The sequence below is a fragment of the Triplophysa dalaica genome, chromosome 7 (assembly GCF_015846415.1).
Source record: "Triplophysa dalaica isolate WHDGS20190420 chromosome 7, ASM1584641v1, whole genome shotgun sequence".
NCBI classification, from domain to species: Eukaryota; Metazoa; Chordata; class Actinopteri; order Cypriniformes; family Nemacheilidae; genus Triplophysa; species Triplophysa dalaica.
In genome coordinates, this window is record NC_079548.1 from 2,177,201 (window position 1) to 2,204,815 (window position 27,615).

Consider the following 27,615-nt stretch of genomic DNA (forward strand, 5'->3'; position numbering starts at 1 on the left):
GTTATTTAATTTAACCGGTTTTACGCAATTCGGTCCGATGTCCTTTCCCTCGCCACAGTAGGAAAAATGTGCAATCTCTAACAAAGATTGACGTTTGCACATGCATCAGTAGACCTCCGTTACACTTTGATTGATCCGCATGTTTTTAAATGATAAAGTGAAGTTGATGCCATTGTTACCATTTATTGCTAAAAGTTGAATACACGTGCACTGAGAGGGGCACCGACTAATCACAACAACCTGAGAAGCAGAAGCTCACTGATATGGTATGGAAGAAGAAACGCGTTGTTTTCTCATACTATATAGTAGGTAAGTAGGCGCATTCGGACACAACATTAGTATGAACATTCATTTCTCACCTATACTGTCTTATAAAGACAGAAGTTTCGCACATACTATGTGGGAGGCAAAAATGCAGTAGGTGAACGAATAGTATGCGATTACGGATTCAGCCAGTGTCTTAATATACAAAACGACTAAACATTTACGCATTTGGCAGACGCTTTTATCCAAAGCGACGTCCTGTACATTTATACATAGGTATGTGCAATCCATTGGGATAGAACCCACGACTTTGAGTTGATGACGCAATGCTCTTACCACCGAGCTACAGGAAACCATCATAAACCTTTGTTTATCACGAGATTTCTTTTTTGCGATCTCACGAAAGTCAATGTGAATTACGCATAGGCTTCCAGTCGAGGGAACCACTGGTGCGCTTTCTGCGGCTCCTTATTTGGAGAGTTCAGTGTGGTGACCCAAGTTTGCTCTTATCAGTGTAATCATAATTTAATGTAAGTATTTATCATTTAAATTTAACCTACCCTAAACCCAAATGCAATAAAATATGTTACTTAAAAGCACATCAAATTAAATATTCAAGCATTGAAAACACACCAAACAGACATATTAACAACATTAAAAGTTTAATTTTCATCAAATTGTTTACATAAACGTTTACAACATTCCATTTCACACAAGCTTTCAAACAGGCCACAATCAGTACACAAGTCTTGAGGTGATGCAGAAATACACTTGTAACAGCACTGATCAGAGTAAAAACACTGCTAAGATCGGAGACTAGCTTCTCATTTTCAACACAGATGACATGTTTATGGTTTCTCTCCAGCGTGTTTTCTCAAATGTTTCTTAAGAGAACTTTCAGCTGAGAAAGTCTTTCCACACGTATGACATCCAAAAGGTTTAATTTCAGCATGAGATCTCATGTGTGACTGAAGGGTAAATTTACATCTGAAACTCTTTCCACACCGTTGACATGTGAACAGTTTCTCTTCGGTGTGAATTCTCATGTGTCTCTTAAGGTTACATTGAGATGAGAAACTCTTTCCACAATGTTGACATTCGAATGGTTTCTCTCCGGTGTGAGTTCGTATGTGTAACACAAGGGTATTTTTACATGCAAATCTCTTTTCACACTGATCACATTGGTAGGGTTTCTCTCCGCTGTGAATCCTCATATGACTTTTCAGGGAAGCTTTATCTCCTACACTCTTTCCACACAGTAGACATGCATGAGGTTTCTCTCCGGTGTGAATTTTCATGTGTCTATAAAGGTGACTAATACTGATAAAACTCTTTTCACACTGATCACATGGATAAGGTTTCTCTCCGGTGTGAATTCTCAAATGACCCTTAAGGTGACCTGAGAGTGTAAAAGACTTTCCACACTGAAGGCATGCAAATGGTTTCTCTCCGGTGTGAGTTCTCATGTGTGTCTTAGTTTCACTCGTAGTTTTAAAACTCTTTTCACAGTGTTGGCACGTGAATGGTTTCTCACCGGTGTGAATCCTCATGTGTATCTTACGTGCACTTTGATGTGTGAAAGCCTGTCCACACTCTTGGCATTTGAATGGTTTCTCTCCAGTGTGAATTCTCAAGTGTTCCTTGTAGTTATTGTTATGTGAAAAACTTTTTCCACACTGTTTGCATGTGAAAGGTTTCTCTCCGGTGTGAATACCAATGTGTCTCTTAAGGTGACTTGTACTGTTAAAACTCTTTCCACACTGTAGACATGTGAAGGGCTTCTCTCCAGTGTGAGTTCTCAAATGACCCTTAAGGTAACCTGAGTTTGTGAAACTCTTTCCACAATGTTTGCATGTGAAAGGTTTCTCTCCGGTGTGAATACCATTGTGTCTCTTAAGGTGACTTGTACTGTTAAAACTCTTTCCACACTGTAGACATGTGAAAGGTTTCTCTCCAGTGTGAATACCATTGTGTCTCTTAAGGTGACTTGTACTGTTAAAACTCTTTCCACACTGTAGACATGTGAAAGGTTTCTCTCCAGTGTGAATCATCATGTGTGTCTTAAGGTGACTTCTACTTTTAAAACTCTTTCCACAGTTTTGACATGTGAACAGTTTCTCTCCAGTGTGAATCATCATGTGTATCTTAAGGTCTCCTTTACAGGTGAAACTTTTCCTACACAGATGACACGTGAAAGGTTTCTCATCACTGTGAGTTCTAATGTGTCCAGTTTTGGGGGATTTGTTTCCACTCGTTTTGTGTTCCATCATATCTGAAATGAACAAAACCAGCTGTTTAACTTCACCAGTAAAAATTTTACAAAACAACATCACAAGATCATAGTTTAATTTTCAGGGAATACAGTCATTCAGTGCACAGACTATTATTTGGATAAAAGTGTTTTTCATATAAGATGACCACCTCCTAAGAGAACATTTTAATATTACTCTGTTTAAATAACAACATAAAAGGCCCTCAGAAATGACAGGAGGCATTACAGTAATGAGATTTCCAGCTGAAAAAAGCTATAAAATGTATAAATAATTAATTTCTTTGTTACTCTTTTTGTAATTTATCATTTTTGTTTATCAGAATTATGATTTACAATTGAAATCATTTCTGTCATGTAAAAGAATATATGGACGCTTTTTTCAATGAGACAATAAAAAACCTACAGTCTGAAAAATGTACAACAAAAGGTCAAAATATTGTTATGTTCAACATTCACACTATTAACATGTAAATCTATTGAACATATACAAGATTACAACTATACAAAGTTATGATCACTTGATGTATTTTAGTGCATTTATTTCTAGTGCTAAACTTCTGCACTTTTGCTTTATCTAATAAATGAAAGTTGAATTATTCCTCCACTGTCAGTAATAAAGTTTTAAATCAGAAACCAACCTCTGTGTTCTTCAGTCTCTCAGTTTGTCTTCTGTGTAGTTCTGGATCTCTCTTGTTCTCAAGCTTCTCTTCCAGTAACTCCAACAACAGTGTGAAGATTTCAGTTCTTACACCTGAAGTGATTCTTCTTCTTGTTGGTTTCTGGTATTTATTGGTGGATTGATGTAGGAGGAGCTTCACTGAAGGTGTCAATCGTGCAAAATCATCTGCTTAATGCCTAAATGTAAATGTAGACAGAAAATCAATTCGATTCATTTATAATCAACATTCTTCACTCATTCATTCTCCAACATTTGTTTTGTTCGGAAATGTACATGTGAGTTTAAAATATCAGCATATGAAGAAGGTGAAAATAGCAACTATCAGTCTGAATAATGACAACTGTTAACACTGATGTGTCTGTTATACTGAAACAAAAGAAAACACTCATGAACATCATCAGAAGACTGACTGATCTATTAACACTAATGGATGTGTTTTCACTGTTAGGATAATGTCACTAATGAAACACACCTTTCAAGACAAACATCACAATCCTGATTTGTCCTCCCAATGAATATAAGCAAAATCTATAATTTTAGTTCTATTTGTATCATTTTTGATTTCTTCATTGTTTTATCTTTTTATTGCTTTCCTGTAGCTCAGTGGTAAGAGCGTGGCGCTAGCAACGGCAAAGTCATGGGTTTGATCCCAGGGATTGAAGATACTCAAATACAAATGTATAGTATAATGCAATATAAGACACTTTGGATAAAATCATCTGCGAAATGCATAAATATAAATGATTTTGAGATTTAGAGAAAAGGATATTAGAAAAGAGATTTCTAAACTCTTTTCATTTTAAGAAATTGTTTGAGTAAGTGTAAATTTCTCTAATATATTTTGTGTTGATTTTGAACTCAAGTTGTGTTACAAGTATCACAAAATGCTTTCTCCCAAGAAATAAAACAGAAATGTGTTTGAGTGTATGGGTCTTTATTATTAAATGGAAATGAACCACATGATTTCTTATGAAGTGTTCTCGCCTATTGTTTAATGAAAATGTCTTGCCTCCTGTTTAATGAAGACTGAGGTTTCGAACATACTATTCGTTCGCCTAAGGCTTTTTGCCTACTATATAGTATGACAGTATGCGTTTTCAGATTCAACCTTTGCTTTTCGTGAACGATAACGATTCATTAACAAAGAAAACATCTTCATGTTAAATTATCGTGCGGCTTCGCTGCAAAAAGCCTGCGAGACAAATTAAAAAAAGAATGTCATTGTGCTTCTTCCCGTCATTAGGGGCGGGTGGCTCTGCCACATGACACTCTCTTAACTGCGATGACAGATTTGAGAGGTTGTAGATGTGTTTGCAATTCAAATCTGAATCAAGGAAAAAAGTGTAAATATGTGCCATGCGTTTGTATCTGGCAATGCGTTTCTTAAATGACAGTTTACACATTTGTGACCATGTTTCTGCAACTTCAAATTCAGAAGACAGATTTGAGAGTTTTGTCCACGTGTCTCAAAATCTCAATATTCAACTTCAGTTTTTCACATTGCGGCTGTGAGTGCACATCGTAGTATACAGGTACAACTAGCTTACTTAAAAAGTTCACTTCAAATAAAGCACCAACAACTAATTTGCCATCCTTCATCTAAATATAAGTGTTCACGATGTGGGAGCTGTTTTCGCTGTTGGGCATTGCCTCTTTTTGTTAGCACACTTTGTCAGTGTTGTGTTGTGTATGTGCTGCTACAAGAAGATGAAAGACTATAGCCCTCTTCCTGGGTACATGATGTCACTATTCTGAGTGCTTTCAATAACCTCTGCCAAAAAAGGGGCGAGGCCTTCCTTAGAGAAGAGGAAGAGTAGACATTTGATTGTGCTGCCAGTGGCGCCTCCAGAAATTTTTCATAGGGGTGGCCAGATGGGGCCACTTAAAATCTTGGGGTGGCACACCAAAACTTTAAACCATAATTTCAGAATTGTATTCTACTGTTGTAGTCAGTGGCGGTTCTACATTGAATCACTCCCCGGGCGAGATCCCCTCTGGGTGCCCCACCACCTACTCCCATCCATCCGAGAAAAAAAAAACAGCCATGTTTTACCATAACTATATAAGTGTAAGACAAGCTTATATTTCTCAATTGCACAAATCCTTCAACAGAACATTTTAAAAACACAATTCTTTCCCCAAACAGTATAAGTTATCAGAATTTAAATATACTATATGTACATAAAAGTGGCAACACATGTCGAATCATGATGTAACATGAGCGGAGAACAACAATAATATAAAATATTAAGAATAATATACAAATAAAATATAGAAGAAATATTCTAAATAGCACAAATCCTTCATCACACAAATCACACAAAAGCAAATCTAATTATTACACTATTGCACTAACAGAAAACACAAACTAAAACCTGACCTTTCTGGTCTTCCTTGATGCGAAATCATCAATAATGTCATCATACGAAATCTGCTGCCCTATTGAGTGATTGATACTGATGATAGCAAGGCCAGTGAGCCGTTCCTGAGACATGGTTGACAAAATCCACTTCAGACACAAAACTGTCAGTTCTGATCTTTAGTCATCTGGGAACAAATGGGGTCCTATTGTTTTGTGTCCCAGCATCACAAACAACCTTAATTCTTAGGATTTTTCCAGCTTCCTTACAATCTTGTCTTGTGCTGTTGTTTTGTTTACTTGTAAAACTTTTTAACAGATAGTTTTGTTCACTTCAGATATGATGGAAGTGAATAAGGACAGTCAAGATGAAGTAAAAGATTCAGATGAGAAATATAAACATCTGGAAGGAGCTCTGAGAACAGGAGACAAAAAGCGTGAAAAGCAGCACGTGAAAACTCACACCGGAGAGAAACCTCACACATGTCTACAGTGTGGAAAGAGTTTTACAAGAACAGGAAGTCTTAAGATTCACATGAGAATTCACACTGGAGAGAAACATCACGCATGTCTACAGTGTGCAAAGACTTTTACAACTACGAGTCACCTTAAGCTACACATGAGAATTCACGCCGGAGAGAAACCTCACGCATGTGATCAGTGTGGAAAGAGTTGTAACAATACAAGTCACCTTTATAGACACGTGAGAACTCACATGCAGAATAAAAATGGCTGCAGTGTCCCCTGTTCATAAAAAACTTGATCATCTAAATATGAACAATAGCAGGCAAATCTAAAATTGACTATTCTTAGGTAAAATTCTTGAAAAGTGGGGCTTTGCAATTGAAATCTTACTTCTTACTTAATGGCCTCTTTTAATATTTTCAGTCAGAATTTCGCTCATCACATAGCACTGAAAATGCGCTTCTTCACTAAATCTGCCACTGGACTGGTTTTACAGGGTGTACCTCAAGGTGCAGTTCTGGGTCCACTAATGTTTATCATTTATATTTCTCCACATCATACGCATGCATGGAGTTAAATTCCATTGCTATGCGGATAAAATTCAAATCTACCTTCCCACCAGCTCTGATAGGCTATCCCTGCCTGCCTCACTTATTGCATGCTTCAGGGATATCAAGCATTATATATTGATGATATAAAAACAGTTGAAAGAAAAAGTATGTGAACCCTTTTGGCTTACTTGGATTTCTTCATAAATTGGTCATAAAATGTGTTATAAAATGATCTTCATCTAAGTCACAACAATAGAGAAACACAGTCTGCTTAAACTAATACCGCACAAACATTATACGTTTTCATGTTTTTATTGAACACAACATGTAAACATTCATAGTGCAGGGTGGAAAAAGTATGTGAAACCCTAGGTTAATGACTTCTCCAAGAGCTAATTTGAGCCAGGAGTCAGCCAACCTGGGGTCCAATCAATGTGATGAGATTGGATTGTGTTGATTAAAGCTGGCCTGTCCAGTAAAAAACACACACCAGTTTTGAGTTTGCTGTTCTGAAAAAGCGTTGTCTGATGTGAACCATGCCTCACACAAAAGAGCTCTCAGAAGACCTTTGATCAAGAATTGTTGACTTACATAAAGCTGGAAAGGGCTACAAAAGTATATCTAAAAAACTTGATGTCCATGTGTCCACGGTAAGACAGATTGTCTACAAATGGAGAAAGTTCAGCACTGTTGCTACACTCCCTAGGCGTGGTCGTCCTGTAAAGATGACTGCAAGAGCACAGCGCAGAATGCTCAATGAGGTGAAGAAGAATCCTAGAGTGTCAGCTAAACACTTACAGAAATCTCTGGCACATGCTAACATTTTTGTTGACAAATTTACAATAAGGAAAACATTAAACAAGAATGGACTTCATGGGAGGACACCACGGAGGAAGCCACTGCTGTCCAAAAAAATCATTGCAGCACGTTTGAAGTTTGCAATAGAGCACCTGGATGTTCCACAGCACTACTGGCAAAACATTCTGTGGACAGATGAAACCAAAATTTAGTTGTTTGGAAAGAACACACAACGCTATGTGTGGAGAACAAAAGGCACAGCACAGCAACATCAAAACCTCATCCCAACTGTGAAATAAGGTGGAGGGGGCATCATGGTTTGGGGCTGCTTTGCTGCCTCAGCCCCTGGACGGATTACTGTCATCGATGGAAAAATGAATTCCAAAGTTTATCAAGACATTTTGCAGGTAAACTTAAGACCATCTGTCTGCCAATTGAAGCTTAACAGAGGATGGACGATGCTACAGGACAACGACCCAAAGCATAGAAGTAAATCAACAACAGAATGGCTTCAACAGAAGAAAATACGCCTTCTGGAGTGGCCCAGTCAGAGTCCTGACCTCAACTCGATTGAGATGCTGTGGCATGACCTCAAAAGAGCGATTCACACCAGGCATCCCAAGAATATTGCTGAAGTGAAACACTTTTGTAAAGAGGAATGGTCCAAAATTTCTCCTGACCGTTGTGCAGGTCTGATCTGCAACTATAGGAAACTTTGGTTGAGGTTATTGCTGCCAAAGGAGGGTCAACCAGTTATTAAACCCAAAGGTTCATATACTTTTTCCACCCTGCACTATGAATGTTTACATGTTGTGTTCAATAAAAACATGAAAACTTATAATGTTTGTGCGATATTAGTTTAAGCAGACTGTGTTTCTCTATTGTTGTGACTTAGATGAAGATCAGAACACATTTTATGACCAATTTATGACGAAATCCAAGTAAGCCCAAAGGGTTCACATACTTTATCTTTCAACTGTATTGATGATTGGCTCTACTACCTCTGTCAAAGGATGGACCTGTCCTTTGAAATTGACAGGCTTCATGTTAAACCTGCTTCGTCCGGTGTTGTTATTCAATTTATACACTCGGACAGACAAAATTATTTTAGCTTTTTATTTCATAAAGTCAAATATAGTAAATTATATGAAATTAATGATCTCACCTACTTCATTTGGGCAGAAGAAAACAACCCAGCATCTTTTACTAGTTGAGTTCATTTGACCCAGGTGGGTTAATACAGTTATTTCTGATACAGCTGTGTTACAGAAAACTACCCCAAAAACTACCCAAGGCAGTGGATTGAGTAATGTCTGTTATAGATAAAAGATAAATGTAGACATGGGCTTATCACAAAGTACTGTTGGGGCAGTTGCATATAGTGCTTAGAGTCATAGTTTTTAGTCATCTAATGTTTTTCTTCAAGACCGGTATTAACTTCTTTAAATCGGTTACATAAATTTCAAAAAGAAGGAAATTAAAGTAAGTAAAGACTGATTAAGTCTCAAGTAAGCGGCTAAGTGTATGCAACTGGGCCCTTAAGTTTATCATATTTTATTATTTGTGTACGACAATTTCTTTCTCCAACATGCCTACTGTACATATTGTTGATACTAACTGTATGAAACGCATCAATTCATGTTAATATAGCTGACAGTCCTCTCCTGATGATCATCTGTTTTTCGTATCAAAACTCAAATAACATCAGTGTTCACAACTGTCATCATCCCAGGCTGTTAGTTCCTATTTTCATCTCAATCATTATGCTGATATCTTAAGCGCTCCTGGAGCAAATATTTGTTTTTAGATGGGCTGAGTTGATGCAAATGCAGAATTTGTCATCAGCTATTTAAAACACGAGGTGAAAAAGTGCACTTTCATAACATACTTAAATTGCTCTATTTTCACACAAAAAAGTTGTACTTTAATTTACTCAAATATATATAAGAACACTTAAACTAATATTTTAGTGTGTTCACATGAATTACAAGGGGTGACTAAAAATATTTTTTTTACCATGAACACAGTGCTTTATGATCAGTCATGGGTGAAGGGAGAATGCTAACAGAGACATTAAAATCCCTAACGCATGAATCAGTAGATCATTCTCACGAGAACTATTATACCCGTAGATGTTAATTAGTATTACCACAGTATTATTTAAACAGATGACCATAAGCAGAAAATGTCAATTCGGGTCACTAAAGTAGTGCAGAACGTCCCCCGCAAAGAGGTTTTTCAAAGTCAGAACGCCAGCCGAACGCTCCGAACCGTGTGCCATCCAAAGATCATTGTTCCACTGATTTTTCCAAAAAGCTTGAACGATTTGGCATACAGAAACAAAGCCTTCCGTTTAGTAATGTCTCTTAGACCCCTGGCATTGAGAGAAATCATAGAAATAGACATACAAAAAGAACTCTTTGAACAATGAACAGCAAATAACCGAGCTTACTGAGGTTGGAAACGCATAAGCCACTGACGACAAGGCCATGTCAGGCACGCTTACAGCCATCAATAGTCCTGCTCCATAACGAAAGGGTAGAGCTCAAAAAAGCTCAACGATACTTGGAAAGAGATGAACAGTTTGAACAGGCTTACACAGGGTTAATTTCAGAGCCTTCAATGGATGCACGGTGTCCGAAAAAATGCGCCCTTTTCCCCTCCTTGCGGGCCTTTTCAACAACCGGCCACAGCAACTGCCTCCTATCTCGGTCAAAAGCAGTGAGATCCTCAGTGAAACGAAGGCCGTTCGCCCGCAGGAACTCTGACGATTTCGCCGCTCTCCACACGCCATCTCTCATCACATGTGAGGAGAACTGAATGATGATTGGGCGCGGCCTTGAAGTATTCAGAAGCCTCTTCCCTATGCGGTGGACAGAGTCGATCTTATCTGGAAGAGATTTGCTCTCCTGTGGAAAATGGCCGTTCAGATGCGGCTAGATTCGGTTCTGGCATTTTCATTTTCCTTTTCGGGTACTCCATGCAAGCGCAGGTTCCAGTGGCGAGAATATCTTTCCATGTCTGCAATTCTCATTTCGCAGAGCTCCATCTTTTTTTCTTCAGTATTTAGTCTATCTCCGATGTGGCCGACTTTCCCCTTAATATCATTCAACTCGGCACATACAAAGACCACCGTCTTTTTTAACCCTTCAATTTTAAGCGCGTTGTCACCCACCATCTTCTCCAGGGCATCCGAGCGACTATTTATGAGCTGTGAGAGAGTGGAAACCACGACATTGTCTTTCATTGTCCTTTCTTTGATGGGGGCTTACCTGGGCTCTCTGGAAGCGGGGTAGATAAGAGGATTTCACCGGGAGACGAATAGCTGTGGAAGCTCCCATTATCGGACACACGTGAAACACGCAACATCTCTTTTTCTTCCTTTTGACTGCAGCAGATTTCATTTTTAAGTTATCGAGGGGTAAACACAGGTCAGGGTATATTCTGGCAACCTGTTTCCCGATCACGTTTTGCAATCGGCAAAGCAGATTGTAACACACGCCGTTTACCAACACACGATGGGTAATTCGCAAAGCCCAATGTTCCTTCTTGTTTTCCCACCACGATCCCATATAAAGGAGTTTAAAGTACGAGGTGGAGAATTAAGGGGCGGACCAATAGTTAAACAATTTCAAAGTTAAAGTTCGGGCAAAAAATATTAAACAAGTTTCAGTCCAATATTTATGCTTTGTAGGAAAATCCAGTGTTAAAGTAGAGTGCATACAATCATATTTGGAACATTTTTCAGCAGCAGATTCAGTGACGTGAACGAATGCTGCTTTTAAATGAACATGAATGATTTCTCATCCGCCCAAACTACAATTAGTTATTGTAACGTTATTTACTTATTTATTTTGCTACCCGAGCTGCGGGTATCTGTTTGAAAATTTCAAAGTAAAAGTAAAAGTATAAATGAAAATTTTTCAAATCTGCCGGCTAAATTTTCACGTTAATAAACCATAAAAATATAAACTAAAGAATATGGGCAATTCCGTTTAAATTTCAACCTTACCATTAAAAATTTTTTTGTTTTACCAACGGTTTTTATTATGCCAACAGCAAAGATATCAATATTTGATGATTCAAATACCCATGTGAGGTCTACCCAAGATTTAAAAGCATTGGTTTAAGTTTTAGTACATGATTTTTGATAGTTGGGTAAGTGCCATTTTCAGGATTGTCACATCCATATCGCTAGATATTCCTAATAAACGGACACAAGACATTTTAAATAAAGTAACTATTTGATGTTCTTTAAAGAGGCATCCCTTCTCCATTCATTGGGTATTATTGCTTAAGGATTGTGCATTTTAATTCAAAGAAATCCTTCAAAGTTTGACGTCTCCCAAAAACTGTGTCCATTTTTTTGTCACATCCATGTAACGCATGTTTATATCCTTTTTTTTTAATGAAAAGTTTTATTCATAGACTGACACATGCCTGATTTTTAGACTATCAACAAGAGTTTAGTAAAACATAAAAAGATGGTTCTATATATTCGTAACAAATAGATTCTCTGAGCATTTTTTTATCACCTCCATAACTCAAAGTGTCGGGTCCACAATGCTGGAATTGCCCAAATATAAAACTATCCAGTCGTATAGGATGATGGCATATGGCATTACGTTCCTAAAAACGGAACTCTTTCAGTTTAGACATTTTTTTTCTCAGTGATTTTTGAAATGTCCATTAATATGGATTTTAACCAAAATGACTTCCACATGCCAAATAGGGATGATGAATCCAGGAGTACATTTGTGCATTGAAGCTGAAGAGTAAATAATGATGAAGTTTTCACCTATGAACCCTCATTTAACCTCTTTATATAATAATTGAAACGACTGTAGTCACCCTGCCTAATATATACTATGTACTGCTAAAAAAAAAAAGGGAAAACTTATAATCAGCACAGCATAATACCAAGGATGCATAACTGATGGTTAATCAGTTTCAATTGCATATAGCAAATAAAAGTGACAACAGGTACACTAGAGAAGCAACAGCAATGGTCGTCTGTGGAGGACTATAAGGGGATGAAATGCTCAGATCTGTTGTCAGATCTTTTGCCTTGGGGGATCTCCTCTGTGACTTGGATTTGGATCAGAGTATAAGTGAGCCCCTTGACAGTCTATGGTGTTACTCGACAGCTTCGGATATAAAAAACGCAGTCTTTGGTATCCTGTAAATGATTTAGTGCATTTTAAAAACAGAACGTTGAAATTAATAGATTAATAGAATTAATAGAAATAAAATTTAAACCGCCAATAGGTGTCGCTACTACCGAAGTAAGTTAGTCATAAGTTAGTCAAAGAGTCATTATTGATTTCATTGAACCGGTTCAAACAGCGGATTCATCTAGGAATTATTTTAATTAAGACAACCCGACAATATTTTATCTAAAATATATTTCGCAACAATAACTTGTTCTATAAAATCAATTTTACTTAAGAGTTGGACATGCTGGTATTGGTAAAAAAAACATAATCTTGTGCTTTTGCAAAGTGATGTGCGTTGTGGGATAAACCTAATAATTATAAGAGTTACTTTTTTTGAAATAGCCAGAAGTCTAAAACCTGTACGACATTGCTCATCAAAAATAAAATTACAGTAATTAAACAACACAATTTTCTGAAATTTCTCTTTTGAATTCCCCTCTGCATTCCAAGCTCTATATGTATCTGTGTGTCCATTTTCCTACATGGTATTATAAAGTTTTATACGTTTATAAACTCATGGTAACGGGTGTGTCGAGTTAAAGATATGCTTACTGCATTCAGACTGGCGCGCGGGTTACCTTACCTACATTGACCAATCATGTGCGGTTTACGTTCGAACGTTTAAAACTTTTACTTTGAAATTTTCAAACCGATACCCGACTCTTACGTCTCCTGCTTCTCGTTTCAAATTCGAATCGATAGTGTAGCGCTGGGAAATCAGACACGGCCGATTTTCTTTTGCGAATATCCATCTTGTGTTGGTAAACGGCGTGTGCTACAGACTGCTTTGCCGATTGAAAAACGTGATCGGGAAACAGTTTGCCAGAATATACCCTGACCAACATAAAGACGCAACAAGATTGTACGTAGTGTAGTTTGGCTGTTAAAAGTAGATTTGTCAGCGGAACCCGATAAATGTAAACTTAGCAGGACGCCATCTTGCGCCGTCCCGAGGGGATGACCTTCTAAATTAATTCTAGTCAGTGATGCACCCCACGGTTTTGAATGAAATGCAATTTGTTGCTGCACACATTTAATTTCAAGTCTCGTATGAAGAAACTTATGGGATTCATGATAGGCCTACGTTCGTTTGAGTATTAAGTGAGCATTGTTTCTCCACACACACGTTTTTGTAGCAAATACTGGCAGTTTGCTTCGTTAAATTGGCTTGCAGTATAACCTTGATATAACATCAATTAAAGTTAAAAATAAAATTTTGTGTGTGTGAGCGGAATATATTACATGTGTGGTACTTGCATTACAACACAGGTTTTGCAACACTTGGTAAATTGGCGTAAAGTGACTATTAACGTTACCTGACGTAACGTCAAATCCTTTCAGATATAAATTAATGATATTCAGACTTGTGCTCGTTCGTGGTGTTAAAGCCAGGGAATGTTTCTTGCAAGCTTTGTGGACACATATGTAGTACTATACCTGCAATTGTGAGACATATGTGCATTCACATGCATGTTTCCCAAGCAGGTTTAATTGTGCTTTGCTGCTTGCAATTAGAGTTTTAAAAAGTTTTCAGCTTTTAAAACTCACTGTTATCGCCACAAAGAGGGGAAATCTAAGCTCAGATCTATGCCAGTGACCTTATTTGAATTAACATGTAATGTTGATTTGTGTCAAGTCAGATGTGAAACTGAAGGACTTTTATAAGCATCTTAAAACACACATTAGAGAGGGGAGGAATATTTCTTGTCTGTTTCAGCAATGTGGCAAAACTTATTGATAAAACTTTATCAATATTCTGTGTTCCCATTTTCAGGAACATGAAGATGGACTTGGGTTGAATGCAGACGTGAGTGTTTCCTTTTCTTTTCACTCTGGTAATTTATGCAAGTTGATGTATTGAGGTATTTTTTTGAGGTTTTTCCATGTATTGTGTTTTTTCTAAATGTTTCTGATCTTCATCTGATGTTGAGAAGACACTCAATCTACCTGGGGTCCTCGTCTGATTTTGTTCGGTTAGTGTCTCATTAGGATTGGGCAAAGTAGAAACAACAAATTGTTGAGATGCAAAAACTCTAGAAGTTTTTCTTTGGTAACCAGCTGTTAAAATTTAGCAATCTCAAAGGCAGTTCTTTGAAATTATAATTTAAAAAAGTAAAAAATGTAAATTTTCTTTATTTTCATTTTAGACATTGGAGGGCAGGCAAAGGCTGTACGATGGATGATCATTCTAGAGGGGCGCATTATTTGTGAGTGTGTGCAGTCAAACTTTTTGCAAGTATGTTTGCTGTCTACTACAACTTCAATCGGCAGTATCAGGAGGAGGCTTGTTGCACATTAGAATTTCTTCAAAGGTATGACCTTTAAGAGTTTTCCATCCTTTTACTTTAAGTATGCTTTACTTTTTTATCTAAATTCTTCAGTCAATATGATTAACAAATGATTATTGTGTTCTGTGGAAATTTATTGAACATCCAGCTTCATTGGAATTAATCCAGAACGAGGCTCCAAGACCGGCAGAGGAAAGGTAGCCTCTAAGAAGACCGGCAAGGTGATTAATAAAAAAATATTCAACAGTTTATCCAAGGTTGCCTCTTTACTGAAGAATCTCATGGATTTCGAGTAGGATTTCATTTAGGTAAGTAAACTTGCGCATATGCACACACACACACGCACATTTCTATACCTGTTTTCAGTTTAAAAAATAATCAGTCCCTGCAGGAATTCTGCGATTGCAGAGTTAAACGCAAAATCAAAAAGTCTGCAAAATTTGTGGCAACTTGCAAAATGTATGTTCTGCATAATTTTTCAGAAGATGCGCCATGTGAAAGCGAAAGTGACCAATTTGTCAGATATGGTGACCCATATCCGAAATATACCTCTGCTTTTAACCCATCCATCAAGTTTTAGAGTGAGGCAAGGAAAAATAAACACTAAAACTACATCCAAACATGTTTAAAAATGTATATGAAAAATATATATTATTGTTTATTATCAGTGTTGGGTGTAACTAGTTACTAAGTAATTAGTTACTGTAATTTAATTACTTTTCCCTTGAAAAAGTAAAGTAAGGGATTACTCATATGTTTTCTGTAATTTAATTACAGTTACTTTTGATTTAATTAAACTAAATACTTTGTTAAATATATGCGTGTGCAATAGTGTAATTGACATCAAAATTCAAAGTCTTACTTTAAAATCTGTGCTTTAATGTATAATTCTCACATTTGTAATACTTTTGTCAGTTAATGATATTATTTATTTGAATGAATTCAATAAGCCGTTTCATGTCTATCCTTGAATCACTGAACTAATAAAGGTTGATGTAGGATATAGAAAGTAATTAGTATTGAGTAACTAAATACTTTTTGGACAGAGTAATTTGGACAGTAATCTAATTACACTATTGAATTTGTAATGAGTAACTTGTAATTAATTACTTTTTCACAGTAACTTACCCAACACTGTTTATTATACATAAACCCCTTTTTAAAAATTTAAATTACACCATAAACACTATGCCTTTAATATCAGTGAGTGGTTTTGGACAAGACAGTAGCTTTCCAGGAGCAGGGTTGGAGATCCCTGGTTTAGACACTACTTAGTTATTTTATGTTTATCTTTCAGACTACCAGACCTGCATGTGGAGTTGGTCAAAGATGATGGAATGTTCTTTGCCTGTTCAAGCTTTATTAAAGCAATGAATTTCAAGTTTTTCAAGTTTTTTATTGTTTTAGAAAGTTTTCATATATGTCTATGCACAAAATATGTGTGTGGAGTAATAATAATAAACTTTAAACTGGTTAAATATGTCTATAGACTTGGTCCTTTTTACACAATATCTGTTTGGTAATTTTATGGTTCCTCTTCTCATCTTTGCCAGTCTGTTGTTTAATCAGTTAAATAAAAATCTTTTCCGTTAATTTATATGTAATTTAATAAAACTGTAAAATAACGGTACGCAGCTGGAAACCCTGCTACCAGTGTTTTACCTTAAAATTACGGCAGAATTTTTTTATAGTGTAGCAGTATGCGACAAGTGAGATGGTGGTCTAGTGGGTTAAACCACTGAACTGGTAAATCAAAGGTTGCTGGTTCGATCCCAGCATCCACCACCAGTGTGTCCTTGAGCAAGACACTTTACTCCATGTTGCTCCAGGGGGATTGTCCCTATAATAAGTGCACTGTAAGTCGCTTTGCATAAAAGCGTCTGCCAAATGACTAAATGTAAATGTTATTGTCCAGATGTGTGAGCACGGAGTGCAGCGCCATGTACACTGCATCATCTGTGCTCTTATTGCTACGGTAGGCACATTGGTATGGGTCCAGTATGGATGGTAGAGAGTCTTTTAGGTGTGACAGGACCTGCCGCTCAAAGCACTTAATAACCGCATGTACTGCACTGTAACTTTAATAGCTAACGTCTGTAATTAATGCACACTCAAGTCACAGTATGTACTGTTTATAGTACATACCGACTGTCATATTTTCATAGTACATGCCCATTGTATAGTATTTTCCTAATATTGTATTCTGTATTTATTCACACTGTATATCCTGCACTTGACCTAAACTACATTTCGTTACACTGTACTTATGTGTAATGACAATAAAGTTGAATCTAATCATCTAATCTAATAACAATGGGTGTGAGTGTAATTATGGATAAATATTAAATTGCCTATTAATTACCATCTGTAATTAATGATGGATAAATATTAAATTGCCTATTAATTACCATCTGTAATTAATGATGGATAAATATTAAATTGCTTATTCTTGAAAATGTTTCTAACTTTAACTCTCTATATTAATGTCGTGTACTGGCTATATATTGATTTTTACAAATAAAAAAACAATTAAAGCTGAAAATACAAGTTGCAGGGCTATTTATTTTTACTCATCCAACAGTCACATACCAGTAGACACCATGAACGTTTTTATTTATTTATACTAATACAATTACTATAATAAACATATAATGTCTCTTTTACCCTAACATTTCAGTTCGTTTATATTTCAGATTTTTAGTTGGAATATTTAATTTCTCTCAGTCGCAGTTATTGTTTGGCAGCGGAGCACGAGCACAGTTTCAATAGAGGAATAGTCTTGTGTGACCTGCAGCAACATCTTCATTTTCCGTATGGAGCAAACTCAGTGACTTTGATCCACATCTCGCATGCGTGAAATCACAATGAATGCGCGTTTTATGATCGCACACATCATACAAATCAAAGCACACCCAAGTGACGGATCTTGAAGCTGTTGTGCAAAGCTGGCTCGCTCTTGAGACAATGGCCATGTATATGACATTAAAACGCTGTTACCGATGGTAACGGTTGGACTATCATTGTACTATCATGATTTTTTTGAGAATTTTGCTGTATCGATATTTTTGCATGACCCTACAATACATTCAGACGACAGCAACTTACTGCAAATCCATTGGATTCATCAACAGGTTATCCATTTGAAATGAAACAATCTCTGAATGATTAATTTCTGTTCGATTCAGAATTAAAAAGCTATTTAATTAAAAATAATTTGTGTTAAATGTGACGCAGTCAGCAACTCAAAATAATTCAATAACTTCTAAAGGACTTTGATTTTCTCTATTACAGCAAGGCCTTCAGGCATGTATGGTGTTTTACAGTTTTTCTCAATCGCTTTGGTGCATTTCTCGCATCACTATTAACATTTAAACAACATTTAGTTCAACCTCCACAACATTTAGTCATTTGTCCACATCATAGTAGCAGTTTCTCATTCCTTCCAACAAATTGCAAATGCTTTTGGACATGCATCAATTGCTTTCATACAACTCTCTGCTGTTTTATAACATTATCATTTGCTTATGTCATGTCAGTCAAAGTTAACTAAACTTGTGAATGCTGAATAGTCATTCCATATAAAACTAATAGTCCTCATTTCATTGCTTGAGTCATTACATACAAAAATGTTGAACTAGTTGTCAAAATCTAAATAATCCCTGAGAATGAGAGGGGTCTATCTGGAGACCATCTGAATAAGCATGTTGTTGTTTGTGATAATGTGTGTTTTCACCACTCAGATGTTGTCAGACAGTGGTTTGCAGCACATGATAGGATGCTGGTGGAGTATCTCCCTCCCTACTCACCATTCCAACCGGTGGAAGGTATAAGGAGATACTTTCCTCGCTGCATTGCAAGAGATGATATTCGCTGTGATGTAGATGAAACTATGTGGCCAGACAGAGAGGAACGTCTGGATGTGCATGAAGTACTATGTATGTTGTATGTTCAGTTCCAATATGTACTGCAATATTGTTTACAGTTGTGCACAGCTCTACCCAAAGGGAGTTTATGTTTGTTGTAAATAAGGGTGTATTTATTCTTTTGCACAATGCTGTGAACAAATTAGAACTGCGAAGAGCATATGCAGTAAAAATGTGAAACATACATTTTTAGTGTCTTGTACTCTTGATACTTCACTAAATACAGTAATATCTAACTTTACTGTAGTTTTCAAATGGCTGTGCAAATAGTATATAGTGCTGTCTTGAGCATTTTCAGGAAGTGTCACTGACTTTTTTGCATTTGAAAACCTTTACAGAGTAAACTGTCATAATGAAAACATGACGAAGCCATTTGACTATCTTGTTCATAAACAGTGATGTCAGGACTTTTCATCTTGATGACACTGACACTTTCATTGACATGAATACTTGCTTTTGAGGAATAAGCTATCCATTTTGAACACGCTTTTGCAGGTTATCAACTAGGTTTTGCAGTTTGTACTAATTGTTTTGAGAAATGCATTAACTGTTGTGCAAATGTAAATAGTGATTTGAGAAATGCACCAAAGCGACTGAGAAAAACTGTAAATGACAGAAGTTTTGAGCTATTGCACTCAAAATTTAAATGAATTTACTTCAGCCTGCTTAAAACACAAACATTTATTTTGTGAGGATATTTACATGAGATCTTAAGATATCAGCATAATGAAGAAGGTGAAATAGGGACCATCAGTCTGAACAATTACGGCTGTTAACACTGATGTGTCTGTTATACTGAAACAAAAGAAAACACTCATGATCATCATCAGAAGACTGACTGATCTATTAACACTAATGGATGTGTTTTCATGAATGTCACTAATGAAACAAACCTTTCAAGACAAACATCAAAATCCTGATTTGTCCCCCCAGTAGATATCAATAAAAAATAAAATTAGTAATATATGTATCGTTTTTATTTTTTAATTGCAAGCAACGCCAATGTCATGGGTTCAATCCAGGGATTGCAGATCCTCAAATACGAATGCATAGTAAAGCAAATATGGTGCACCCGCTTCGAATGTTATCAGTCGATTGAATGGGCGTTGTCAGTGGTTATCAGCTGATTCATATGGGCCAGATGGGGCCTGCTGCGTCTACTGAAAGGCTCAGAAGGCTGTTATCATACATCCAAATGGCTAACCACTGTTTCAAATACAAGAGAAGACTCCAGATCCAGTCCCAGAGGAATCCAGCTCATCGATGATCGAACGTCTACGCGATAACGTGGTGACGTACTTAAAGCTTGCAGTGGAGAAACCGTGATTGCGAGTTTTCTGTTGTTTAATCATCTCCCCCTTTTCAGGTATGAAGTATAAAAATTAGTTAATACTTTGAAATGATGTTATAATAAGTTTAAAGAGTATGCAGACCCTAGTATATTAATGATTGTGTGTTAGAAATGTTGAAACCGTTAATTTAGAAATGCGCGAGTTTAGAACTCCATTTTAAGCACGTGGCTCACGGCGTTAGGCCTATATAATATGGCGCGAAGCTCCAGAATGTTCAATGTTTCAGATATCTGTGTATTTAAGGTGTAATCCTGTTTATTTAGTGTTGATTTGTTGACTTACTGAACAAAGGTGCATGTATACAGTATGAAAAGTGAATTGAGAATTTTAGATGCAGTTTCAGATAAAATAGCTATCTGAAATAGTAAATGTACATATGACTGATTTGTCATATAGTTAATCCTCACAATTTAAAAGAGAAATATCTAAAAGAGTTGATTCTCAGGTAACTGTAAATGCTTAAATTTTAAATGCTTTGTTGTATTTTTTGTATACTTTATATAGAGTATGGTTTTCAAATAGCTTATTATAAAGAAGTGTACTCATTTAATTGAACGAATACAGTAAAAATTGTTGAATGTATGTTACGAAAGATGTCAATGAGGTTGATTTAAAAAAATAACTGTTTCATGTCCATTATTACAAAAGATTCTACAAAAAGCTTGCCGTGGAGAAACAGCGATTGCGAGTTTCTGTTGTTTAATCATCTCCCCCTTTTCAGGGGTACAACATTGACATTTACTGGAGAGTCACCTTTCTTATATATCTGTGATCCCAGCTCACACATGAGTCATGCACATCATTTTATTACCATGAAATTATAAATTTACAACGTTTCATTAATGACATCCTTATTACAAGATAACCAAGAACGGCTCAGTTATGTATTTCTTCTATTTTCTCAGTATAAATACCATTAAGACACAGAAGAGAATTCACAGAATGCTCTCGGATTTAAGACCACAGAGGTTGTTTCATGCTTTAAAATACCGACACCGGAGCAATAATTGAGTTTCAAATGTATAAGTAGACCATAAATTCAGACGATTAGTACTAGATGAAATGCACTAAAATGCACAAAATGATGATAACTTAGTATGGTTGTTATGGGTTTAATAGAAATTCATTAAGCATGTGGCAATATGGTGACCACTTGTAGTGCACATTATGTTGGTTTGTGTTTTTCATGCATTCTTTGCGCCACGCACAGAAAAACACTGGCCATCCCGTTTTATTATAATTATATTACAATTATTTAATTATTAAAGCATTGACGAAGCACCGTTAAAACTAAAAAGAAACTTGTATAATGTGTTATTTGTATGCAGCGAGTACGCGCAGCCGTGATACAGCAGCATGCGCGCATTGTTCGGTTCTGATCCGCCGCTGAAACTTCAGAGATCGTGAAAGGAGTAATGTGGGAGACGAAACTCAAAAGTAAAACTTAATTTGTTGTATCAAGCTCAGACAATCATCTTTAATGCTGGACTGTAGCTCGCGAAAAAACGATTGACGGATATTAGGCTATTCTGTGGTAAATTGAATTTAAATTTAGCTCTTTATTTTCCTCGCATGTTGATCGGTCACTATATATTTTCGTTATTTAGAGCCTCCCTGAAACCAGACAAAGTGAATATGTTGTTTTTCCTTGATTTTTTTACCGAAAAATAAGGCAGCCGTAGCCTACTTAGAGATTCACTTAAGCGGCCCACATGCACAGCCGAACACATGCACAGACTTGTTGCAGTTTGGAAAGGGTTGTTTTTATGAATTAAGCCCAATTAATAGTTAATACTATTAATGATAAATTGCCGACAACGATGAATAATTTAAAGTTTCAAAAAGTTGTGTCTGGAAAAATGCGTTTATAGTTTTACCCCGTTGTTCTTTCTGCAACTTCTGCAGAGAAAAAGCCTGTTTATGTTGCACTTTGAATAAGGTTTTTATTATAAATGCAGCCAAATGAATAGTTAAATAGCATCAATGGTAATGTACTGTTTCAAATGATGAATTTTTCAAAGTTTGCGTGCGTTTATATCCACTGACTGTAACGTTGTTGCACTCTAAAAAATAATCCAGTTGCTAAGTAAAATTCACCGAAATAAACAGCTATATTAATTTAATAATTTCTTTTAAAATCGTTTAAGTGTTTTTTTAGTAGGACATATTTAAAAAAATCCATAAAAAATCCAACAGTTATTTTTTCTAAAATGTACATATATTATTTAAGTTTTGTAATGAATATAAACGAGTATTTAACTACAAATGATATTTTTAATATACCCTTAATATTTAGGTGAAATCTAATATATATATTTGAAGATAATTTACTTGTACTGATCAGTTTTAAAATCTAAATATATTAAGTAAATCCTATATATTGTATTATTGATTTAACATCAACAATTAAATATGAGTAACTTTCGCGGCTAAAGTCATCACGTGCGCACCACGTCCGCGCGCTTTCCTCAGCAACAAGTCTACCCATCTGCTCTCCGCGCCTCGGAAATCTTGGTAAGTAACAATTATTCGGCTAACTTTAATTATACGTATGTTTTTAGTACTTTATCAAATAGTTTAATATTAAGAATTCACTATTAACGGTTTTGTATTTTACTTCAGCTAAAAAAGGAACATCGACTAACCTCCACTTCGCGGCTAAGCGGAAGCATGCTGAACGGTTTCTCTTGAAAATCCTGGTAAGTTACTGTGAGAATCTGGATTTCGTCCGTGTCCTCTACAAATATTGGATCTGTGTCTAGTACAATATTCACCTATCAAATATATTCATTCATATTAGTATTAGCTTCTATTCACATAATATGTGCCTTACTGTCCTGTTGTTTAACCTCGTTGAGAGTTGTATCGTATCTTTTGCTGTATTATGTTGATATAAGTATCTGTTGTTCTCCATCTCAAGGTTCCTAATAATGTCTAGGGACAATTGTTTTGATACTGTAATATTAAATATGTAATCATATCTGATTGTTCAGGAGGAATAAGACTAAACAGAAAGGCTGGTGATTTTCCACTCTGGTGGTTTTATATGACACCTCCTTCAAGCTTATAAATATTAGTCCTTAATACAATAAACTTTGGACTCTGATTGAACAAGCACTTGTGTCTGTGTCAAACTCTGTCTCCAGATCTGAAAACTCTGTGTTCCATCGATTTGACTCTTCAACCGTAGAATATTGTTTAGACAAGGGGACGTAAGACGTTTACATTCTTTCAGTTACATTAATCAGCTAATACTACATATTTGAGTAAACTATAATTAAAAGATAAATAAACTGTGGCTTCATGTTCGTGTATAAGTTACACAGCAGTGTTACTTTAGTTTTCACAATGTTGTCGCAGCCGTTTGTATTGTAAAGCTGCCAGTGACTATTTGTTTAATAAGTAGCTTGTTTCTCTTTGAATCACCTTATATTTATTATTTCAACCGACAAAAGCTAATACAGGATATTTGAATGTATAATGTCCTGTGGAATGTTAATCATGGTCTAACAATAGACGTGGGTCTCATCAGCTCATCAACTGTAGGCCAACATAACATAACAGGGCCCGTTTGATATTCGTGTGATATACTGGACTCTGAGAATAAGTGGCGCTGTGGAGTTTTCATCGTGTGCGTCTCAACCTTTATGGGGACGCGAACACACGAACGCTAATATTTTCAAAACCGCAGTGTTTTTTAACCTGTTTGACAATTCATCCACACGCAAACGCAGTACCCGAAGATTTTCCAAAATTTAAGCACAGAATTAAAAAAAACGTATACAAATTCCGTATGACACTCGTATTGAGTAATGTTATATCCCATTGAAATGAAAATGAAACTGCACATCATAATTTCTGTGAGTTAAGTCTAATAATTACATTGCAGGGTGATTTAAGGTGCCCTTAAGGTTTTATTTTTTGATTCTGTAGTGCCCAAATTCATGTACCTGATATTCTAATTCACAACCTAGGGAGTATATTGAGATGCAGCTATGGTGGAGTAGATAGTCATCTTATAATAGAGGTTAATTCCAGGGCTAATTTAGTTGCATTTTCTCATGAATTTTAATTAAAGATTTTTTTACATAATTTTCTTTTGGGTAAAAAATGTTTTAAAGTTATACAGCATTGAAGCTCAATATTGGTCTCTTCGTTTGTCATGTTTTTTTTGTTGTTAAAAATGCATTTCCCAATGGAGAACAAGAAAATTGCTGTTAATTGTTGTTACACCTTCCCCAGTAAACTTTAGGATTTCACCTGTAATATGGTTTATAGCACCCTGAAGGGAGGCCATGTTTTTGTGTATTTGTCACTGTCTTGTAACTTTCGGGCTGAAAGTTAGGTTGAAGTCTAACCAGCAATCTTTACAATGTGTCTACAGGATTCTGCTGATCGTACCATCATTGTGGAAGAGGAGTTGGCAGAGGAGGCTATTAAAATTTACATCCTGCAGAGCAATGGGGCGGTCACCGATGTAGGATTAGTGATTGAGGGCATCACTGTCCTCAAAAATCTTGCCCAAATCTCAGCAGAGCTTGCTGCTATCTTTTGGGTCTAACTTACTCACTGGATCTGAGATATCCCAAAACTCACAGATACTCGTTTGAAGTATTCCCAAAACTTCTTCTTGAACTGGATCCAGCAAAACTGTCTGTTAAGGTTCAGAGACTAAAAAAAAACTTGCTTGGATAGAGTATTCAAGATCATCCCACAAAATGGGTACCTGTTTGAAAGTTTTACAATCTTATTGATTGTCTCAAAGTGATAGTTCTTGATCTTGAACCGCTCTACTATTCAAGATCATCGCAATGAATGGGTATCCCTGTTGAAATGTTTTTGATTGATTGTCTTAATGGATAGTTTGCTCAAAATTTTGTTATGTTTTCATAAAACAATCACCCTTAAATTGTTCCAAACCTGAACATGTTTCTTCTGTTGAACACAAAAGAGGATATTTTGAACAATGTTCGTAACATTCTGACATTTGATGAACACCATTTACTTTACATAGTATTATTTTATTACCGTGGAAGTCAATGGGGCCCAACCATCTATTTATAAACATTCTTCAAATGTCTTCCTTGGTATTTAACAGAAGAAAACAATTATATAGGTCTGGAACAACTTGAGGAGGAGTACATAATGACAACAGTTTCAATTTTGGTTGAACTATCCCTTTAATGTGGCAGTTACAATAGTAATTAATTTATTGCTTTATAGTTGGGTGATATGGTTGGTATTCACCAGTAAGGTTTATTCTGTAAGGCTATTTTACATTCAAAATACTTAAATGTTATGATGATTTTTAGAATGATTTCACATTGTCAAATGTTTAATTCACAAATACATTTTGTAATTTAAATAATGTGTGCACATGTGCTTTCTTTATAACTTGGTTTTATTATTAATTGTAAAGTACTCTTGGAGTAAAGGGTAAATACAATTTAAACAAGTAAATGCAACATTTTGATAATTGATAGTCCAATATAACATTAAAGCACATTTAGTAAATAGTGAAAATTTTAACAAATAATTGCTATATTTTCTATTATATCTACTCATTTATTTACACTTAAAAAATAGTAAATTTTATAGCTGCAAAGTCAATGAAATTTACTGTTCAAACAGAGTAAATGCAATAAAAAAAATAAGTAAATCTGAATACCTCTACTCGATTTTATTTGTCATATAAAATAATTAAGTTATTCAGATATCAAAAATAAAATAAAGTAGATCTACTCGATTTTATTTGTTGTATATATAAATGGTGTTGCTCAGATTTACTTAATGTTTTTAATTTGATTTACTCAATATAAACAGTATATATGATTGAATTCACCGCTATAAAATTTACTAAAATTTTTTTCGTGTAAATTGTTTCACCCAAAAAATTGAGTAAATCGCAGTAAAACATTTTAGAGTGTGGGCTTCCTGATTCCCCGGGTTCTTATTCTTTGTAATAATTCATTTTATGTCTTTGTGGAGTTGTGTGGTTGTGGGTTATTAACTGCCAAACCGCATGAGTCATAGCGTCTTCACCGCGGTGAGAACAAAAACCATAGCGTCACAGCCGGTAAAACACAATTTATTTACATTTCCAAAGTAAAATATATTCAAATCCCAAGTGTCATGATTCCACTGTCATGTCATGTTTATTCTTGTCTTGTAGTGGAGTAATGGCATAGACTTTCGGTTTTGTGTGAGAAGGACATGTCTTAATTTTATATCGGCTGACATGCCTCTTCTCATGTCTCGTCAGTGTTTCCCTCCATCTCGTTATCATGTTAACCTTTCCTTAGTGCTTAATCCCCAGCACCTGTTCCTTGTAAATTATCCTGTGTTTGTTTCCCTTTAAAACACCCTTGTGTTCATTGTCCTGTGCTCGTTCATTGTATGTAGCTGTATGATGTGCCATGTCTGTATGAGTTCATTGTTGCTGTATGCTGTATGCTGTATGCTCTTCACTGTCACTGTCTGCTGTCACTGTCTGCTGTCACTGTCACTGTCTGCTGTCTGCTGTCTGCTGTCTGCTGTCTGCTGTCACTGTCTGCTGTCACTGTCTGCTGTCACTGTCTGCTGTCACTGTCTGCTGTCACTGTATGCTGTCTGCTGTCACTGTCTGCTGTCTGCTGTCTGCTGTCACTGTATGCTGTCTGCTGTCACTGTCTGCTGTCACTGTCTGCTGTCACTGTCTGTTGTCTGCTGTCGGCTGTCACTGTATGCTGTCTGCTGTCTGCTGTCTGCTGTCTGCTGTCACTGTCTGCTGTCACTGTCTGCTGTCACTGTCTGCTGTCACTGTCTGCTGTCTGCTGTCTGCTGTCTGCTGTCACTGTCTGCTGTCTGCTGTCACTGTCTGCTGTCTGCTGTCTGCTGTCACTGTCACTGTCACTGTCTGCTGTCACTGTCTGCTGTCACTGTCACTGTCTGCTGTCACTGTCTGCTGTCACTGTCTGCTGTCACTGTCTGCTGTCACTGTATGCTGTTCACTGTCCGCTGTGCCTTGTCCTTGTCAAGTAAGGCTATTTTAGTTAGTGTAAGTGTTAATATTCAAGTGTTTGTTTTCTTAGTTAAGTGAGTCTGTGTCTTCGATTTCTGTTAAAGGTATCTTGTCTTGTTTTCCCCCTCGTGGGTTTTGTTTTGTCTTTTAGTAGTGTTCTCTGTTATAATAAACCTTGTCTTTCGTTATATGTCTTTCTGATCCACAGACTCCTCCTACAGTTTAGTACTGAAAGATCATTCTCCAAAGTACAATTAGCCTTTCATGATGGGCCGTTTCCAACTCTTTTAACATGTGGAAAGCCGTGGCCATTTAGCAAACGAAGTCAAAAGAGACAAAAAAAGGCTACATGATATATTGGTCATGTGACTGGGTCTAACATTTTAAACCTGTATCTCTGTCCCAGCAGACCTTCATCATCTGCTGCAAATTAATTATCTGCTGCCCG

At 36.2% G+C, this 27,615-nt stretch overlaps 1 protein-coding gene and 1 long non-coding RNA gene across 3 annotated transcripts; one reads left to right on the top strand and one right to left on the bottom strand.

Annotated features, from left to right (window-relative positions):
* Positions 1 to 1,112: 1,112 nt before the first annotated feature.
* Positions 1,113 to 2,399, bottom strand: LOC130425746 (gastrula zinc finger protein XlCGF8.2DB-like). Its single transcript, XM_056752124.1, has 2 exons — positions 2,252 to 2,399; positions 1,113 to 2,083 (listed from the first exon to the last, which is right to left on the bottom strand). The coding sequence occupies exons 1-2, from the start codon at positions 2,397 to 2,399 to the stop codon at positions 1,113 to 1,115; spliced, it is 1,119 nt and encodes a 372-aa protein (XP_056608102.1).
* An 11,595-nt stretch (positions 2,400 to 13,994) lies between these two features.
* On the top strand, positions 13,995 to 15,481 carry LOC130426009 (uncharacterized). 2 transcript variants are annotated; one of them, XR_008907130.1, is made up of 4 exons: positions 13,995 to 14,411; positions 14,539 to 14,577; positions 14,752 to 14,916; positions 15,041 to 15,481. It is a non-coding gene; the product is annotated as an uncharacterized LOC130426009 (long non-coding RNA). The 2 variants fall into 2 exon arrangements; XR_008907129.1 differs by having other exon boundaries at positions 13,995 to 14,577.
* The last annotated feature ends 12,134 nt before the right edge of the window (positions 15,482 to 27,615 follow it).